The sequence below is a fragment of the Ostrea edulis genome, chromosome 1, assembly GCF_947568905.1.
Source record: "Ostrea edulis chromosome 1, xbOstEdul1.1, whole genome shotgun sequence".
In the NCBI taxonomy this organism is placed as follows: domain Eukaryota; kingdom Metazoa; phylum Mollusca; class Bivalvia; order Ostreida; family Ostreidae; genus Ostrea; species Ostrea edulis.
Genome location: NC_079164.1, coordinates 59,653,122 through 59,674,193, shown reverse-complemented (window position 1 = coordinate 59,674,193; position 21,072 = coordinate 59,653,122). Strand labels below are relative to the sequence as shown.

Sequence of the window (21,072 nt, the reverse complement as noted above, 5' to 3'; positions counted from 1 at the left end):
TTTGTGATTCTATATAGCTTTCCAAGATCTTGACTTGCAGCTGCCATTTCAGCTTCATCTGCTAAATTTTCTATGTAAGCTTGTTTGTCTTTCTTTGTGCTTTTCTTTACCTCCTTATCTAAAGATCTATATCTGTTTTCTAGTTGGTCTTTAATTCTTTCTGATTTTGTTTTAATCAGCCTTTTCTTAACATCCTTCCGTTCATCTATAACTTTCCAGGTGTTCTTAGAAATCCATTCTTCTGATTTCTTTCTTTTGGGTCCCAAGATCTTCTCTCCCACTTCATAGACTGTTTTATTAAAGTCATGTATGCTCATTTCTTGTTCATTGTTAAGCACTATAAATTTGTTCCTCAGCTCCATTTGGAAGTTTCTTTGGATAGATGGTTCTTTTAATTTATCAACATCAAGTCTTAACTTTCTGTTTTCTTTCTTACTTTTCGGAGTTTGAGTTTTATCATCGCAATAACTAGAGAATGGTCACTACACCTGACCTGTGTTAACTTTATTCCACTGTACAGAACTTCTGTGTGTAACATGAAACCCCCAACATTATCGTACTTTTAAAATGAGAGGACGGCAAGATTATATTGCTGAACCGTTCCACTTAAAATTCAAATAAGAAATAGACAATTGAGTGTAATTTACACCCTGTTTTGAGACATATTTTCGACAATTTCTCATTATAATTTTGTGAATTCCGAGCGTTTGGTGTACATTTCCACATTTTACCACCATAGGAAACTTCATCTCGTCACTCGCTCGACAGGTGAAAATTTTTATGCGAGGGACCCCCTACTATTCCTTTATCTAAAGAGAGAAATCAACACTGCAGACTTAATAACCCCTTGTTGTGTTCAACATCGAGTAAGAATAAAACAATATTTAATTTCAAAAGTTTGTTGTACAAAACGATGGCATTTTGACAATATATATAATTATCCCAAGAGGGAAAAAAATTGACTGGTAACGATAAAATGCGATCCCTCCGTTTCCGTGTATTTAAAACCTTTTAGCAAACTTAATACGAACATCCAAAGCGTAACTTTGATGATCATAATATTTTCAAAACGTTTAAAATGATATGTTATCATTTTGCAATATAATATATTCACCTGGTAAAAACACACGACTTTATAAAATCATGTAACCTGATAAGCAAACACACGGTCTCGGTTATGAAAACAGATAATTTACATGCATATTATATACAAGTAATTATGAGTGCAAAGTACTCCTTCTCTCTCCATATATATCTGCATGACACAAACCGTATCGCTAGCAAAACATCATTAGTCTATATGGATGACTGTCATAGTATTTCTCCATGTATCCCCGCCCCGTTTTAATTCCATTAAGGATTATTCTTTTCCTTACCGAAATGATGCGGATAAAAAGAAATAAAGCGATAGATTAAAGAATCATTGAGGTAAAGGAAAATAAGTTTGTAAACAATAGCATAATTCAAAATTTAGAACAATCAAAAGATTTTCAAATAAATTCATGTATCACTTTATCTTCCTTAAGTGTACGAAATGAATTTGTAAGTCCCTGTTAAAAATATGTTAAAAAGCAATCCCCCCATTATGACTCTTGCAGAATAAGAAGAAAATTAACTTTACAAAAAGAGTAGTCTTTTCCAGGGTAGTCGGGATTGAGTTAGGAGTGGGGTGGGGGAGGTTGCGACCCAAGTTTGTAGATTTTTTGACCTTCAAAAAAGGGGAGTGAAAAGGCTACAATGGCAAAGGGGATCCCAACCTCAGTAACATCCCTCTACATTCGCCACTGGTATGTTACTTCGATCGCTTTACATATGCTTACTGAATATCATAATTATTACAATTATTATAATGCAATATATCTATACATGTAGTAAGTGATCATTCGTGTTATAATCGGTGTTTTACATCACAAGTCATTTTAATGACAAAACTTAAATTTCTTCGTCTTGGAGAGCCTTTTTCTCTTCCACATTTCCATTGAGGGTTGTTTTATTGCCATTTTGAACACCCATTGAAATGTCACCTCGTTTCGTCACGTCGTCTTTGGGTATGTTTGCGTACTTATCTTTGTTGTATCGTTTGTAAATAAGATAAATGATTGTCATCACAAATAACGGAAGTGGCGTCATCACACCTGACGCTATTGGTGCCACGGCCGCTATTTCACCATCAGGTGGCGGGAAAGCTGTGAACATAAGCAGAATGGCGATCCCCTGGTTCTGAATCCCAGTCTCTATAACGATTGTTTTAACTTTGGTCCACGACTGTCGCAAGATCAAGCAAATGACCCCTGAGAGGACATATCCGCAGTACGGAAGCATGGAACCAACCAGTATAACTTTTGGCTCGAAAAATTCAAAGATGAACAAGTTTGTGTAAATGCCCACCGAAATAAGGATGGCGATAGTGAAAACGGTTATCGGAGTGATGACCTTCATCAAGATCTTCGTGACGCGAGGAAGCTTGTACTTAATAAAAATCCCAGCCAGCAATGGCAGTATTAAAATCAGCAAGGTCGTGAAGATGTTAAAAAAGGGAATGCTGACTTTTGTTTGGCCATCGAGGCCGTCCGTGAAGACTCTGCCCAACGTGTAGATCCACAGAGGCATCATACCTGCAACAAAACAAGTCGCTGAAATATTACTAAATCGGCGTAAAACAATACGAACATTGATGTAAAAATAGAACCAGAAGTATATATTTTCTTCCGACCGCTCTCAGTCTCTTGAAGTAACCAGACAGATAATGGATAATAACCGAATTCCACATGAGTTTATATATACACGTATATATATATATATATATATATATATATATATATATATATATATATATATGCCATTATATATGGGGGAAGGGGGCCCAAATTGGTTTATATATATATATCAACTTTTATATCTCCAATCCACAACGTCATTACATATATCCATTTGTTTAAATTCTTGATCATTTTGATCGGTGCTGTGTTATGCCCGTTTAAATTGGATTGGGAGGATCAATAAAACACAACTAGAATCGCAACAGCCGAAATACTCTAATTGAATTTTTGTGTTAAGTTTTAGTGAGAAATGCATAGGAGCTGGATTTGATTGAAAACCTCTTAATAGAACCCGTGTTCTGTTTTATTAGTACCTATGGCTGCAATAGTACTGATGGTCGTCATGGTGATTGATAGTGACAGGTCTCCATCCAATAAATGAGAGTATATGTTGCTTACTCCACCTCCTGGACATATACCCGATATGAATATTCCCAGCCCCACAGCATGGTCCTCAGGAATTACCAGCTTTGCTATGGCAAACGCAATCTGAAAACAAAAGAAAAACCACGTACAAAACGGATAAGACACGCATGTTTCACAACATGACCACTGCATCATGATCAGGGGCGGGTCCAGGAATTGCGGTTAGGGGGGGGGGGGGGCACTTTATGAGGTTGGGGATCGCCTTGAGGCCCCCGCCCCCGGGAGCTCCTGGATTTTACAGATTTTATAGGGCTTGAAATATGTCTCCTATCTAAGTCATTTGTACTATTTTCTATCACTTTTGATGAGGTGAAATTAATAAATGACCCAAATTTTAAGGGTTTTTGAAAAACATTAAGTTTTTCCAATAAAGTAATTCAAGAAATCAAAAGATTTTGTCATTTATTTCTCCGAGAGTGGAAGAAATTATTGCTTCTTAAATTTTTTTTATTGTTTAGTACATTTTTCTAAATAAGATACCACGATTTACCTTAAATTTGAAAATTTATGGGGGGGGGGGGGGGCGCCGGTTGCGCCCCCCCCCCCCTTAAATCCGCCACTGGCTTGTTAGGTGTACATGTAAGAAAGCCATGAGTAGGAATGAAACGTCAGTAGCTCCATGGTGGTGTTGAAGTCTTTTAAAATGTGATACCTGTAACAACCACTAATGATACAAAATCCACTAATTAATGATATAAATCGTCCGTTCATGGGAAACTTCATTAGTGAACGATTTATCATTAATGGTCATGATGGTACATCATTAATGATATAATTTTTTCATTTAATAGCGAACACAAATGCATTAACATTTGTCATTTGTGGATTTATATCATTAGCGGTTGCTACAGATACCGAGGTTTGTAATGCAGATTCATTGTTTACAGATGTCGTCAGATGGTCTCACGTCAGGCGACAGAGTGACCACTATTATAACAGTTAAAGTTTATTAATTTCAACAAACACTTACCATTGGCATCAGGACATATTGACATGCAATTCCGATCGCTGGAGCAACAGGACGCCGCAGATTCTCCTTCACAACGGCAAGGTCAAGCTTACACCCAAATGCCAGGGTTACAAAGACAAGAAAAATGTATATAAAAATCCGGAAAAGTTTATCGAGCACCCCCTGTTTCCTGAATACTACCACATTGAATATGTTATTGCCCTCAATATTTTCGTCCCCCTGTAGATGTGTTTCCTTGACAAGTTGGATGTTCAACATTGCTCGTCCTATGAGTTCTCCATATAGGTTAAAGGTGAAATTGCCTCGAACGCCTTTTCGGTGCATCACGTGGTACTTTGCCGCGACCGAATCTGAAGCCGTAACATCCGGTCCCTCAGTAACGTTTACCAGAAGATCTGTGGCAGATTTACAGGAAATGTTCGTTTTCTTAGTTTCCCTGACGGTGAATACTACTTGTCGTTTACTGACAACCTCTATACGGTATTGGTCGTCGCTGTGATTACAGAACAAGGTATATTCCACATTAAATGTCGACTGCTGGTACATCAGTAGAATGAAGGGCTGGCGTGCTCCCCATCCTAGTTCAAAATGGCTCAGTGTATGATTTGGCATTTTTACTCCAAGATCGTAGCCTTTTCTGCCATCTACACGCACCACCAGCAAAATTAATGTACATATCCACAATTTCATCGCTTCTAACATGGTTCCTTATTACGATTGCATATGTAGAACTGCAAACTCTGTTGTGGTGTTATATCGTCGTGTATTACCCTTTGAAATTCGTTTCTTCTTTACCAGGTGTCTGCCAAACCTGAAACTAAACAAGGTGAGTGTGGTAAAATTAAATATACGTGTAATTTAAATCCATAAAACTTCGCTTAAGTCTATATAGATCTAACTTCATGGACGGTTGGTCGTCAGAAGCTGAGAGATATTCATCGCCAATGAAAACATGTCTTTCTTCGGGTTTAAATCGCTATGTCTATGTTTGTTTGTGAATGTGTTTGTGTGCATTCGTGTATGGAATTTCACTGGAATTTGGTTCCATAATGGACATTTATATAACCATGGTGTTTAAACAATTTGATAACATGTGGATTTTGTGGATTTTAAACTATTGAGTGAAGAAGTTTTTCATTTACAATTGCAAAGAGATTGCAGAGCTTTCTCATTTCTTGAACTATCCCAATAGTCCGCAGACCTACGCCATTAAAAAAAAGAAAAAAGAAATGCACATCAAACACAATTTGTGTTTTCTTGCAAAACCTCAAAACGATCAGTTTTCCGGGAACTTTTTATGGGTCTTCATATTCCGGATCCCCAGCATGTCTCAGTTTTGTGTAGATTTTTTATCCTTATTGTTCACTTTTTAGATAATATTCCATTGTCATTAAGTACAGTGTAGCTTTCATATCCAAAGAAAAAGAGAATAGTTCAGCTGGAGAATGTATCTAATCACATATGTAAAATAGCTAATTGCATCTGGTTCACTTTTTTTTTTTTTTTTTTTTTTTTTTGAAGGAAAAAAAAATCTCATTTTTGATAATAGACATTTAAAATATAGCTCATTTATTGTTGACAGTCAAAATTTTTACCTTCTGAATGCAAGGATAAAGGCAGTCTTTTCTATTCTATCCAAATAACACGCAAATATATATTTGCCGACTAGCCCCTGGAGCACACAGGGAAGCCGAAAATTTATTTTGTGAAATACAACGTATTTACAATGACATTGTATACATGCACGAATAATATTACAAAATGTTATGAATAATCTACGACGTGACCGGCCAGGAAAAAACAGAAATAAAAATCTAGAAAAATTCATTTTGGAAACCTGTGTCCCATACCATGTCAAAATCGCATAAAAAACGCGCCGTCTTAACGTTATACAGGGACTTTGCATTATATACTGTAACACTATTTATACATAACATATAAATAAAACTCCCCAAAGTTTTTAGTTTTATTCTTGCACTACTAAAACCAATAGTCACCACGTGGCTGTTAAACTAAAATTTCATTGGACAATTTATTTCCGAACCTATAAGACAATTATTTTCCGCTATTCTCCGTACCGCGGGAAATATTAATTATTTTAGCCTTACCTCTGTTTTATGTCAACATGATATCGAATCTTTTTATATTTTGAAACAAACCAGTGAAATGTTTAATTTTGTAATTCAAAGCATCTTAATTTTGCAAAGTCACAAGTTTAACTTTCAGATGACACATTTTACTTCAAGAATACTTGAAATGTGATAGATATGATAAACTTATATCGATATCCATTTCTATTGAAAACTTCGTAAACAATAGCATACTGCAATCTGTTTACAAAATAATAAGCTCTCTAAAATGCTCCTCTGTGGTAATGTATATAACCTTAATTATTTTGTGAAACCTTTTAAACACATTGGACAGTAGATTTTGATCGTGAAAAACAAAATTTGAGGGAAATCATGAATCGGTCCCTAAACACAAATACTTTTCTGCTTGAATTGCGCCTCGCATTAGTCCTCTGTAAGTCATGACATAGAATAGTTTCAAAAGACAGAATGATGACAACATTGATATAACTACATATCCAATGCTGTTGCGTTTGATATCTTTACAAATTGTAATGATTACTTTGCAGTGTAAACAATACGCACATGAATCTTGATAAATACAGTACGTCTATTTTAATGACCAGGGATAAAAAAAAAATAGAATGTAAATATAAGAAATGAATTTCATTTTTGAAAACACACGAGTGTATGAACTGCAACGCTTCACACCGGCATACTTCTCATGAAGTGATAACCCGCCGTAATTAGTCGTATTAATGTGATAACCCGTCGTGATTAGTCGTATTAATGTGATAACCCGCCGTGATTAGTCGTATTAATGTGATAACCCGTCGTGATTAGTCGTATTGATGTGATAACCCGCCGTGATTAGTCGTATTAATGTGATAACCCGCCGTGATTAGTCGTATTAATGTGATAACCCGTCGTGATTAGTCGTATTAATGTGATAACCCGCCGTGATTAGTCGTATTAATGTGATAACCCGCCGTGATTAGTCGTATTAATGTGATAACCCGCCGTGATTAGTCGTATTAATGTGATAACCCGTCGTGATTAGTCGTATTGATGTGAGAACCCGCCGTGATTAGTCGTATTAATGTGATAACCCGCCGTGATTAGTCGTATTAATGTGATAACCCGTCGTGATTAGTCGTATTAATGTGATAACCCGCCGTGATTAGTCGTATTAATGTGATAACCCGCCGTGATTAGTCGTATTAATGTGATAACCCGTCGTGATTAGTCGTATTAATGTGATAACCCGCCGTGATTAGTCGTATTAATGTGATAACCCGCCGTGATTAGTCGTATTAATGTGATAACCCGCCGTGATTAGTCGTATTAATGTGATAACCCGTCGTGATTAGTCGTATTGATGTGAGAACCCGCCGTGATTAGTCGTATTAATGTGATAACCCGCCGTGATTAGTCGTATTAATGTGATAACCCGTCGTGATTAGTCGTATTAATGTGATAACCCGCCGTGATTAGTCGTATTAATGTGATAACCCGCCGTGATTAGTCGTATTAATGTGATAACCCGCCGTGATTAGTCGTATTAATGTGATAACCCACCGTGATTAGTCGTATTAATGTGATAACCCACCGTGATTAGTCGTATTAATGTGATAACCCGCCGTGATTAGTCATATTAATGTGGAAACGTCCCCAGGTAGTGCTGATTCAGCTTTCTTCAAATTGTGCCCCCCCCCCCCCCCCCCCCCCCGAAGTAAGATGGGGGATTAAAGTTTTACATTGGAATATATAGAGAAACATCTTAAAATCCCCATCTTAATAACAGCCGAGCCATGATTAGGCATATCAATATGCAAGCATTCCCAGGTAGTGCAGATCAATATTGTTCAAGTCTTGAACCCCGGGGGTAGGTTTGAACCACAATATTGACTCAAAGTTTTTCATAAGAATATATTGGGAAACGTCTTTAAAATTTAACATCTCATCAACAGGTGAACCTTGCGATCATTAAACAAGAATATCAGTAAAACTGATGTACGCTCCCCGAGGTGTATGTAACCAAGAACTTCATGAAAGATGAAGATAACGAATAGTGATCAATCTCATAACTCCTATAAGCAATACAAAATAGAGAGTTGGGCAAACACGGACCCCTGTACACACCAGAGGTGGGATCAGGAGCCAAGGAGGAGTCCCCTGTTGACCGGTCACACCCGCCGTGAGCCCTATATCTTGATCAGGTACATGGAGTTATCCGTAGTCAAAATCAGTGTGCCAAGAACGGTCTAACAATCGGTATGAAACACGTCAGACAGCATTTGACCCAATGATAGGTTGTATTGGCAAACTAAGATCGTTATAACGACCATAGCATTTGCGAAATGCTGACTTTAAACGAGACTTTCCAAAGCCCCTGTACCATCATCTTGTTTGTCAGTAGCCTTCCTCGACTTAAAAATTGACCATACGCAAAACAAGCTCTTGTGTATCGAATCAGTTGAGAGATATAAACACCATATGCAGGTGATAATGGAATATTGCTACATAAATATGGGAAGTTGACGATGGAGAAGCTGAAATCATCCTGTTTGTCATAAAGTTGATTTGTTAGTTTGCCGTTAGTATCTACGTTCAATAAAATATCTAAGTATGAAGCAGAAGTGGACGACTCTGTGGTGTCTTTTATTTCGAGTTCACATGGATATATCGAATCGACATATGAATGAAAGTTATTATTGTTAATAGATAAAACGTCGATATATCTAAATATCGAATTGAAGGCAAGATATTTTTTCTTCTCGCGTAGAAGTTTTTGAATAAATTCTGCTTCATAAAAATATAAAAACAGGTCAGCTAACAAAGGAGCACAATTCGTGTCCATGGGAATTCTAACAGACTGTTGGAAGACCTGATCACCAAAGATCACAAACATATTGTCAATGAGGAACTACAGCATATTTTGTATTTCAACTTCAGAGTACTTGTGCATGGAATCAGAGTGGTAATTTTAAATTAATCTTTAGGATGACTGATCATTAGATATAAATATTTGCGTTTTCCATTCTATATGATGAATGACTTGATAAAGACATTTGTCTACTTGTAAATGAAATGTTTAGGGCTCAAACATATGTCTACTTGTAAAGCAAATGATCGCAGGTTTGTAAATGAGAAATTCTTGAATATAGACCTTTCTTCATATGAGCCATGTTTTGAGTGACCTTGACCTTTCGAAAATGACCTTCAGTGTCCTTGTCCAAAAGGCATTCGTACAATGATCAATAACTGTTAAAAATGTTAAAATGAATTTTTTTTATATAATACATATATTCTGAGTGACATTTACTTTTCAAAATTGATTTTGAGTGACCTTTGTCCAAAAGCCATTCCAACAATGATCAATAATTGTTGAAATGAGGTTTTTTACCATATAAAATAGGCAAATGTTCTGAGTGACCTTGACCTTTACAAAATGACCTTGAGTGACCTTTGTCCAATATTCATTTGCACAATGATGAATAACTGTTGAAATATGATTGAAATGCAGTTTTGCATCTAAATGGCATATGTTCTGAGTGACCTTGATCTTTGCAAAATGACTCTGAGTGACTTTTGTCAGAAAGTAATTTGCCTATTACTTAATACATGTTCAAAAACTGTTGAAATAAGGGGCTCTTATATAAGGAACTGTTGAAATAAGGAAATTTTATATGCTCTGAGTGACCTTGACCTTTCCAAAATTACCTTGAGAGATCTTCGTCCAAAAATCCTGTCTTAAGGAATATTTGTGATCAATTACATCAATTTTTGGTGAAAGGTTTAGGAGATATGAGCTCAGACGGACAGACACGACAGCCACCTGTGGTACAGAACAAAAGGATTAGATATGGGTATGTTCATTGAAAAACAAGACACAATGTATAAATCAATACCATATTTTAATACTATTAATGAAAACCCTAACGTGTAGATATTTTTGAAAAAGACAAAGCTGACAAAACCTGTGTAAACCATTTTTGTACTTTTGTAAGTAACCTGACACAGACCTAAGTGAAGAGAATTTAAGGTCTAAGTTTGTATTATTTGTGTTTTAATAACAAAATTTTAAAGATATCCTCCAGCATATTACTATTAACCAAAACCTGACACCTTAATTTCTCCGGGCGACAATTAATGGAATCCTCCATGTTTTCTTGTTACAGTTTATAAGTAGATCTTTGTTTTACATACATGTCGGTACCATGTCTTTTAAGTTTTCTATCAAAAAGATTACCTGTTAATCATTACAACTCTTAGAGTTTGTAAAGATTGCAAAAACAAATAACAAGAAAAATGGATAAATAAGACAAAATAAAACCGATTCAAATAAAGCAACATATCTATAAATAAGCTGTCTCGAATACTTAGGGTTCAAGACTGCCAGTTTGAATGACTTAGCAGGCACCGTCCCTTTGCACCCTCTGTGTTAGGGACAGCATTTCATAATATTGTTTCACTCTACTTTCCATATAGCATTCTTTTGTACAGTGCATTTCAATCAGTATTTTTATGAGCCAGATGAACGTCAATATAGAAATCCTTAACATGTGTGTATATGGTATACATGTGTGTATGGTATCATATAGTTATAATGTTTAATTGTTAAAATTGTATATACCCCCTGAGGGCCCTTGATTGGTGAATAAATAAATATATAGTAAATCATGAATAAATCCACAGATTAATGCGTATATTTTTTCAGAATAAATGTGAAAAGAGAATCTTACCGCGTAGCTCGTCCTGCCTTTATATTAGCACTCTCTCTCTCTCTCTCTCTCTCTCTCTCTGTGTGTGTGTGTGTGTGTGTGTTTAAAAACAGGATTGAATTCAAAATACCGTCATTATATATTATTAAAGCCTTATAATGATAATAAGGTTGGGAGATAAATATCTCCTGGTATCAAAAGTGAATGTGATTGTGTGTAAAAATAAACAACTGATATTTAAATAAAAGTCAAGTTGGTAAATACCTGTCATTTCCAAAGCGTGTACATGTGTTTGAACGTTCCTAGTCTGTCACTGTCGCGGTCAATGGAGATCCATCATATTTACAATTTCAAGTGTTTATGATTAAATACCACTGACTACATCAGCTGCAACGTAAACTTGAATATGAAAATTTTATGCTTAATGAAATACTCTTACCAATGCTGTTATCCCGATCAACTTCTTTTAACAGCTACTGCTGAGATATTACACGAACATCAAGCTGAACAGATCGAAAATTCCTCATATGAAAACCTTTTCACGCATTTGTATTTAGTATAATGATCGCAAGAAAAGTGTTCTAGGTATGCTTGAGATCTATAGTCCATGTATAACAGCGCGGTGGGCATTGGCATCTGAGCTTCAATAGGGGAATTTCCGTTGGATGACACAAATCTTTATGAACCCGATTTCAATGACAGGCAACTATTATGGTCGTTATCTTCAAACAGGTACCAGCAAGTTGCACCATTACATGTATGCATTTAAAGGTCATGGGCTTTTGATTGTCAACTTGCAATTTAGGGCAGTAGTTGCATGATAATTGGAGCTGTTTATATCAATGATTTATGGATATCTAACCATAGTCAGGGTAAATATGTTACCCTGTTAAATCTAAGAACGCATGGATTGACATCATAAAAATAACAACGAACGTCTGTAGTTCCAATAGTAAAGATAGGAGAGACCTGTAGTACGTCTGTTTGTTTCTCTGTCTGTCTATCCATCTATTTGTTCGCCCATCTGTCTGTCCGTCAACACGTTTCGGTGTTTTAAACTACATATGTGTCAGTAGACAATGATAAAAGAAAAACGCTTTTATGTTTTAGATTGTGAGTTCAAAAAGTTCTAGTTTATAATGAAATAATGAGTCAGATATTGTACATCTTCGCAAGCCAAATGTCCGATTCGCTTACTTTCATCTCCCCATTGGCGGATTTAGTTGCGACTGAACTCCCATCTAACGGATCGAGCGAGTTATCGTTCTTGACGAAAACAAAATCTAACCAATCAGATAACGCATTATAATTTCTGTTATATGTTTATGTTTACAAATTGGAGTTCACAGATAAAAACGATAAAATGTTGTTTTTATTATTCATGTGTGCATACTTGGTGTACGCCTTTGTCACCTTTGTGTTTAAGGCGTAAATCACGTACCAAAGCATGCCTTTCAGATTTAACGTTTTTACTTTTGTTCTGATATTGTACTCAATTTTGCTGAGTTTGTTCAGTTTATTCTAGCGCATACTGTGTCCTTTATCGTCATTTAAGTGTACTACATGATCGATTATCTCTAAAAGTTGATCCTAAACCCCATGCAAAACGTTCTCCAAAAGTCGTCCGTCTTTGTTTTTGTGACATTCATAGCCTGTGGGTATAGGGAGTTCTAGTGCTAGGATTGTGACATTCATAGCCTGTGGGTGTAGGGGGTTTTAGTGCTAGGATTGTGACAGTCATAGCCTGAGGGTATAGGGAGTTCTAGTGCTAGGATTGTGACATTCATAGCCTGTGGGTGTAGGGGGTTTTAGTGATAGGATTGTGACATTCATAGCCTGTGGGTATAGGGAATTTTAGTGCTAGGATTGTGACATTCATAGCCTGTGGGTATAGGGAATTTTAGTACTAGAATTGTGACATTCATAGCCTGTGGGTATAGGGAGTTCTAGTGCTAGGATTGTGACATTCATAGCCTGTGGGTATAGGGAATTTTAGTGCTAGGATTGTGACATTCATAGCCTGTGGGTGTAGGGGGTTTTAGTGCTAGGATTGTGACATTCATAGCCTGTGGGTATAGGGAGTTTTAGTGCTAGGATTGTGACATTCATAGCCTGTGGGTATAGGGAGTTCTAGTGCTAGGATTGTGACATTCATAGCCTGTGGGTATAGGGAATTTTAGTGCTAGGATTGTGACATTCATAGCCTGTAGGTGTAGGGGGTTTAGTATTTAATGTTTGGGACCGTACAGTGAAACACCGTGCATTTTCCTGAGTATCTAACTAACATCACTTGAGTAAATGTATGATAAACATGGGAGACTCTACCAAACTATGAATCTCATTGTCCATGAGTTGTGCGGTATATACATGTACATGTAACAATCACCATATGCATGAGTTTAATTTCCGTCTGTTTGTCTATATTCTTTCTTTCCAACTTAAGTATCTACGTCTTAAGTTTGTAATGGAGAGGCATGCTATTGATCAGACAATATGTCATACTCTCGAGAAAACGTCATTTGATTGACCATGGACATGGTCAATAGTAAATGATTAGAGATATTTGCCCAAGTCAAAGTCAATGTGGAGGTTTTAAAAGTTGATACTTTAATTTGTACAGGGGTTGTTTTATATGAGATAATGTGTGACACCTTTGTATGGGCCACAAATCCGTTATGGATAGACATTAAAGGGATATAAGTATGTGGTTTTAAGGTGACCCGAGTCTGTCATCCGGTGACGTATTGCAATTCGCTCCTGTCCGTCATCATTCGTTATCGTTTGAACATCAATTTCTACCTCTTCTCAGAAAACATGCACACAAATGCATACCAATTTTGCTGTGGACTGTCTTTTAGGGTAAGGGAACAAATACATTGTGTTGTTTTGTATTCTGTACCCCGGGATAGGACTAATATCTCTTAACAATAGAGCAATCTTTCAAAGTACTATTTTATGCTAATGGGAACCTGGCATAAAAATTGGATATGTAGTTGTTCTAACCACGATACTTCTACCAAAATTTTAAAATTCATGGTTCTAGATCTGGGGATTATCTACAGAAGTGCGAAATTCATGCATGTACCATATGTTTTTGGGTCTTCAACTCGATCCACCATGGCCTGAAATTCCTTGTTTCTACAGTAGTAATGGAATCGTTCATTTGATACATTCGCTTCGTGACAGGGAGGTTATAAGGTGTGAGACCCGCTCGTACCGCGTCAAACCTAAGTCTTAGGTTTGACGGGGTCTTAGACTAAGACGTAAAAATAGGTAGTGATCGCTCCTTCGTCCAATGCTCGTCGTTTAGAAGTGAAAGTCTGGTACTTTGGGATGAAACCTTAATAACCGATGTCATGCCGGGCATCTGTACAATAGATAATCCTCAATTGGCATAGATCTGAACGCCTTACAAAGGTCTAAATGTGGCACTTCACCTGCAGCAGGAAATGTCTTGATATCAGTAAAACATTTTCGAAGAGAGGTAAATGAAGCAAAGAAACAGGTATTGGACATAGAGGGAAGATACGCCATTGGACGATGCATGGATATAGTAGTAGTACAAAAGTCCGATCAGCTGTAGTACAAAAGTCCGATCAGTAGTAGTACAAAAGTCCGATCATCTGTAGTACAAAAGTCCGATCAGTTGTAGTGAAAAGTCCGATCAGTAGTAGTAAAAAAGTCAGATCAGCTGTAGTAAAAAAGTCTGATAAGCAGTAGTAAAAAAGTCCGATCAGCTGTAGTACAAAAGTCCGATCAGCAGTAGTACAAAAGTCCGATCATCTGTAGTACAAAAGTCCGATCAGCAGTAGTAAAAAAAAGTCAGATCAGCTGTAGTAAAAAAGTCCGATCAGCAGTAGTACAAAAGTCCGATCATCTGTAGTACAAAAGTCCGATCAGCTGTAGTAAAAAAGTCCGATCAGCAGTAGTACAAAAGTCCGATCATCTGTAGTACAAAAGTCCAATCAGCAGTAGTAAAAAAAGTCAGTTCAGCTGTAGTAAAAAAGTCCGATCAGCAGTAGTAAAAAAGTCCGATCAGCTGTAGTACACGAATTTGGAACAAGTCAAATATTACTCAAGTGAGGAACAAGTCAAATATTACTCAAGTGAGGAACAAATTAAAGGTCACTCAACTGGGTAACATGTCAAAGATCAAAAATCCCTCAATTTTGGAATGAATCAAAGATCATTCAACTGGGGAACAAAACGAAAATCACCCAACTGAGGAACAAGTCAAAGATCAATCAACTGCATGAGCAACAAAACTAAGATCACTCAGCTGGTGAACAAATCAATTGGGGAATATGTCAAAGATCTTTTGACTGTGTAACAAGTTAAAAATCACTCAACTCCATGAGGGACAAAACTAAGATCACTCAACTGGTGAAGAAATCAAAGATTATTCAAATGGAAAACGAATTAAAAATCACTCAACCGGGGAACGTATCATAGATCACCCAACTGGGGCACAAAACATATGTCATTTAACTGAGCAACAATCAAACATCACTCAACAGCATAAGGTACAAAACGAAGATATCTCAACTAGTGAACAAATCAAAAATTACTAAACTGAGGAATAAAACAAAGAACACTCAACTGGTGGGCAATTCAAAGGTCACTCAACAGGGGAACAAAACAAAGATCACTCAACCGAGGAACAAAACAAAGATCACTCAACCGGGGGATAAAACAAAGATCACTCAACCGGGGAACAAAACAAAGATCACTCAACCGGGGAACAATACAAAAATCACTCAACCGGGGAACAAAACAAAGATTACTCAACCGGAGAACAAAACAAAGATCACTCAACTGGGGAACAAAACAAAGATCATTCAACTAGGGAACAAAACAAAGATCACTCAACCGGGGAACAAAACAAAGATCAATCAACCGGGGAACAATACAAAGATCACTCAACCGTAGAACAATACAAAGATCACTCAACCGGGGAACAAAACAAAGATCAGTCAACTGGAGAACAAAACAAAGATCAGTCAACTGGCCACAGTGAATGTCTCACAAAGTGTGGTGAAGAGAAGATTTCATATGACATCCTAACATGTCTAATACCAGCCACTGGATCGACACCATGTTAAACTCTTTCACTGAATTAACGTAAATAATTTTGAAATCAACTTTATAAAAGAAAATTATCCTGCATTCATAAACATGAGATTAATTTATTTCTTTTTATGTATGCATGGTTATATTGTCTAAAACCCTTGAGGATCTACAGCAAATGATAAGCGGAAAGGTTGAAATCAATAAGACGCAGGAAATATTTATTTTGATATAAGGAGATGGGGATAATCGGCAAATTTTTTACATTGTAAGTTATAGATGTAAACATACGTGTAGTAAACGTTTTGATAACTTGAGTTTCAAATTCAGAATAATTTTTACATCAAAGACAATATAATTTGATACCCCCCCCCCCCCAAAAAAAAACGAGATAAGTATGTGATGCTGTAGAATCTATAGAAGACACAGAGAACAGGTGTCCGATATCTAGAGCTCATTGGAGACTGGAGAAATACCATGTAGATAGATGCAAAATAAAAAGAAAGGCCGCAGTTTTGAAGTACATTATGACGTGTTTCTGCTTGCTGTTTAAATCATTATTTTAGTAATTGATATCAATAATAATAATCGCATATTCGAAGTTCTTCTTAAACCTTTATCGTATATCATGCACTAAGACTTGGTCAAATATGATAAACTAAACACACATATATATGCTTTAAAGTAAACAGCTAACTTTATCGTTGTTTGGTAAATACATGCTGGTAATAAAAGTTTTACCTTTATTTTATCTATCTGACCTTCACCTAAATCAAGATTCGTGGTCTCTTTAGGAAATCAAGCACTTGCAGAACCATGATTTATCGCATGTTGTAAAAGTGCACTCTTCCAATTATTGTTTGTTTAAAAAAAAATGCCACGAAGACAGTGGACGGGTTTAAAACAGGGACGGAAATATTGAAGTTATTGGTTACCACTGATCGCTTTTGAAAATAATTTGCTCAATATATACATTATTGTATGATAAACAGGTATGTGAATTAAGGAGGGTAGGGGCTATTAACACAGAACAACTCATTTTATTTGTAGTTTAGTCTCCACCCCCACTCCTTGATCACTCGTATTGGGGTCAGGTAAACGCCAATACGAATGATCAAGGACTGGCGGGGACCAGCCTCATAATGTTACCACAGAAATAATATCAAACAACACTATCATCGTTTTTCCCCCAGGTAAAATATGCATTCTTCTTCAATACAAACAAGAGGTACTGTAAGCAATGCTCACTAAGAATACCCCCCCCCCCCCCCCCCGCTTACCCCAATCTCCCAAAGGGTGTTGTTAATAGGTATAAATTACCTCTTTCCTGAGTGTAAAAATATGATATGCCTTTGTAGACGAAAATGGAAGATATAGTCCGAACACAAATCCATGGCATAAACCTATAATTTTGACCTTGAGATCAAAGGTCAAGGTCATAAAGAGGTCATGAATGTACATGACACATAGTCTCATGGTGATACACCCATATCTTATGGCATGGCTACGTCAAGACCCTATAATCAATTTTGACCTTGAGGTCAAAGTTCAAGGTCATATAGAGGTCACGAAGGTACCTGACACATCGTCTCATGGTAATACTCTCAAGGGTCAAGATCATATAGAGGTCATGGAGGTACTCGATACATCGTCTCATGGTATGCCAAATATGGTATGCCTAAGTCAAAGAACAAAGAAGTTATGGCCCGGACCCGAATCTGCACAGACAGACAGACGGACGGACGGACAGACAGACAGACAGAGTGATTCCTATATACCCCCCTGAACTTCGTTCGGGGATATAATAAAGGACACACATCAAAGTATTAAGATACGAAATGTAGCATATTTGATCAAATGACTGAGAAACATTACAAATGCAAGTAGAATAATTTCCTATTCTAAACAAAGAAGAGATATATGTGGCTTGCAAGGGCATCAGTGGTCTTTGTAAATATTGAATAAAATGGCGCTCATACAAGGTATGTTAATAAAAATGACCACGGGTGAGGTACAAGATACGCCCGTCTGGAACTACATTGTAAGGCTTATTATTAAAACTAACTGCATTCTAAACGAACATTCATTCCACTTTTGGTAATCGTACTTATACTCCAACTACCCTTTCAAAAGATGAAATTCTTCAAAACCATGCTTCAGTTTTAGACACATTTAATATCCCAGTCAATGGAATTACCGTACCTATACTGGATTCTTAACTTCATGAAAACCCTTACAAACAAAGATTCATTGCTGGATCCGGTGAATGTTCTACATGTCCTTATCTTTGCTCCTCACGAAAATATCAACAGCTGTGAAATATTCATATCTAGTGATCAGTCATCCCAAAAATTACTCTGTTAAACATCACTCTGATCCCAAGCACAAGTACTCTGAAGTTGAAATAAAAAAATATGCTGGAGTTTCTCATTGACAATATTTTCGTAGTCTTTTGTGATCAGGTCTTCCAACAGTCTGTTAAAATTTCCATGGGCACGAATTATGCTCCTTTGTTAACTGACCTGTTTTTATATTTTTATGAAGCAGAACATATTCAAAATCTTACGTGAGAAGAAACGGTCAATTTCTAAATCGAGGCAGGCTACTGACATGGTGTAGGGGTTTCAATAGTCTCGTTTAAAGTCAGCATTTTGCAAATTCTATGATTGTTATAACGATCTAGTTTGCCAATACAACCTATCATTGGATCAAATGCTGTCTGGCGTGTTTCATACCGATTGTTAGACCGTTCTTGGCACACTGATTTTGACTACGGGTAACTCCGATTACCTGATCAAGATATAATGCCTGTGTCACATTACTAGCGGGTACCGGGCGAGGTATAGGTATCGGGGGGGGGGGGGGGGGGGGGGGGACCTGTCAAGATCTAACACCGTAGGGACACATTTCCAAGTCTACCGGGTGATTAGCTCTCCTCATATACCGCCCGCACCTCGGGCGGGACAAGGAAGGCAGCCGTATGTTTACCGGGCGGGGAGCGTATGGAATGATGGTGTTGGTGGCCGCCCGATATCCGTAAGGTTATCGGTAGGTAACCGGAAGGTAACCGGGAGGGGTACGTCCGGTACCCATACGGACATCGTACGGACTAGGTACCCCCGTGCGGTCACCGCTCGGACACCTGAGGGGTATCGGATGAAGCCCGGACGATGTCCGTTCTGAGAACATCCGGGTATCGTTCGGTGACCTTTGCCTTTTCATGCGTGTTAAGTGCAATTAAGGCAATTGCAAACTGGTGTATATATACCTATCGTCATCGTCATCATCTCCAACATCACCATCGACGCTGTTGCCATCAACATCGACATGGCCAATCCTCTGAGGCATCTGAGACTGCCGTTCCTACGTCTACAACTCGCTGAAGCACGTGAGCGTTATCTTACGATGGGGTTGACATCGCCAGGATTTAACTCCGCGCTAAAAGCTGCCGGTGGGGTATACGGGCCCTGAATGGCGTGTTCTCACCGCATGGTCCCCAACCGGACACTTTTCAGATTTTGGCATTCTCAGGCCGCTCAGAACCCGCTACCTAATCGGATACCTAATCGCAGTGTAATGTGACACAGGTATAAGGCTCGTGGCGGATGTGACCGGTCGACAGGAGATGCTTACTCCTCCTAGACACCTGATCCCACTTCTGGTATATGCAGGGGTCAGTGTTTGCCCAACTCTCTATTTTATATTGCTTATAGGAGTTATGAGATTGATCGCAGTTCGTTATCTTCATCTTTCGTTGTAGTATAATGCACACACGTCATATGCGCTGCACACACCATGATCACTGTGTACAAGTTGGTGTTCGTAGTATTTATTGTAGTTTTAGAATAAGCCGAACTGAACGGTAAAAATTTTATATTCACGATTTCAAAACAATTGTCTGTTTATCTGCGTTGCTGATCCAGTTCAGTCTTTCAAGTTTTTTTCCTACCACAAGAATGAACTAAAAAAAATTACCTCGTGCAGAACAAGTCAATGCGAACGATAATTTTTACCGTCAACCACAATTATTTTTAGAACGACTTAACACCCCCCCCCCCCCCGATATTAAGAATTAAGGCTAATCCTTCTATCTCCAATTCAAAATGATATCTAAACAAAGATGAATATTTGATTCCATATCATTACTTCTATGGAACAAGAAATGAACAAATTCTGCATGCCAGATAACACGTGGAAATCAGTACTTTATAAAGGAACACCTTTATGCCAAAAACTTAATCAACAGTCCATACTGCTCACGAGGGAAAATTGAAAACACGGAGCTTATTCTACTAGAATGTCCAAAATGCACACACCTTCAGAAAATATACATTAAAAAATTGTCATTAAACTTAACTTTGAATGTTCTTATAGCGGACAGTACAGAGGGAATCTATACGGACTCGATAGTGAGCTAGTTTTTCTAGTGATGTGGTAGAGTCTCCCTTAAGCGACGTCGAGCGTGATCAGCACTTGGAGGGGTGACCGCTACACGTTATAAAATGGTCGCAGTGTAGTGACTGGTGTTTAATGGGAGGCCTTCTTCAGGTAGAATATCTTCGGAACTGTGAGACTTTGTGTCCATGTACGGACGTGATGTCCTTCTGGGACGGCGATGGTTATCATCGGGAACGGCGGATGCCATTGCTGAGCAGGTGCCACTCGGATAGAACTCGCGCTAAGCTTCGGGGCTTAGCTTTCCTGCGTGGGGCAAGTGTAGCGTACAATATAGAGGGAACTTATACTGCATCGCTAGTAAGCTAGCTTTTCTAATGATGTGGTAGAGTCTCTGTTGATTACGCAAGTTAAGCAACGTCGAGCGTGATCAGCACTTGGCTGGGTCTCCGCTACACGTTACATTCTGTCATACGGGAACAAAAATCTAAGCCAAGACATAGATAAAAAAATGTTCAAAGCCGTTCAAATTTCGTAGCAAAAAGCAAACGTTTTCTTAGAAAAAACGAATTAGATATCTTATCCCTTCTTTTACAATATTC

The 21,072-nt window shown here is 37.6% G+C and overlaps 1 protein-coding gene across 2 annotated transcripts; it reads right to left on the bottom strand.

Annotated features, from left to right (window-relative positions):
• Positions 1 to 867: 867 nt before the first annotated feature.
• Positions 868 to 11,725, bottom strand: LOC125649446 (ileal sodium/bile acid cotransporter-like). Of its 2 annotated transcripts, XM_048876997.2 has the most exons (5): positions 11,448 to 11,725; positions 10,008 to 10,122; positions 4,216 to 5,032; positions 3,134 to 3,308; positions 868 to 2,615 (listed from the first exon to the last, which is right to left on the bottom strand). In XM_048876997.2, the coding sequence occupies exons 3-5, from the start codon at positions 4,915 to 4,917 to the stop codon at positions 1,933 to 1,935; spliced, it is 1,560 nt and encodes a 519-aa protein (XP_048732954.1). In that variant the 5' UTR covers positions 4,918 to 5,032; positions 10,008 to 10,122; positions 11,448 to 11,725; the 3' UTR covers positions 868 to 1,932. The 2 variants fall into 2 exon arrangements, with proteins under 2 accessions (XP_048732954.1, XP_048732959.1); XM_048877002.2 differs by lacking the exon at positions 10,008 to 10,122.
• Between the last annotated feature and the right edge of the window lie 9,347 nt (positions 11,726 to 21,072).

Excerpts from the sequence above, each read along its gene's own strand:
- LOC125649446 (XM_048876997.2), bottom strand. The coding sequence starts at position 4,917 with ATGTTAGAAGCGATGAAATTGTGGATATGTACATTAATTTTGCTGGTG. Across the intron at positions 3,309-4,215 it reads AATATGTCCTGATGCCAATG|ATTGCGTTTGCCATAGCAAA; the intron begins GTAAGTGTTTGT and ends TTTTGTTTTCAG. Across the intron at positions 2,616-3,133 it reads CAGTACTATTGCAGCCATAG|GTATGATGCCTCTGTGGATC; the intron begins GTACTAATAAAA and ends GTTTTGTTGCAG.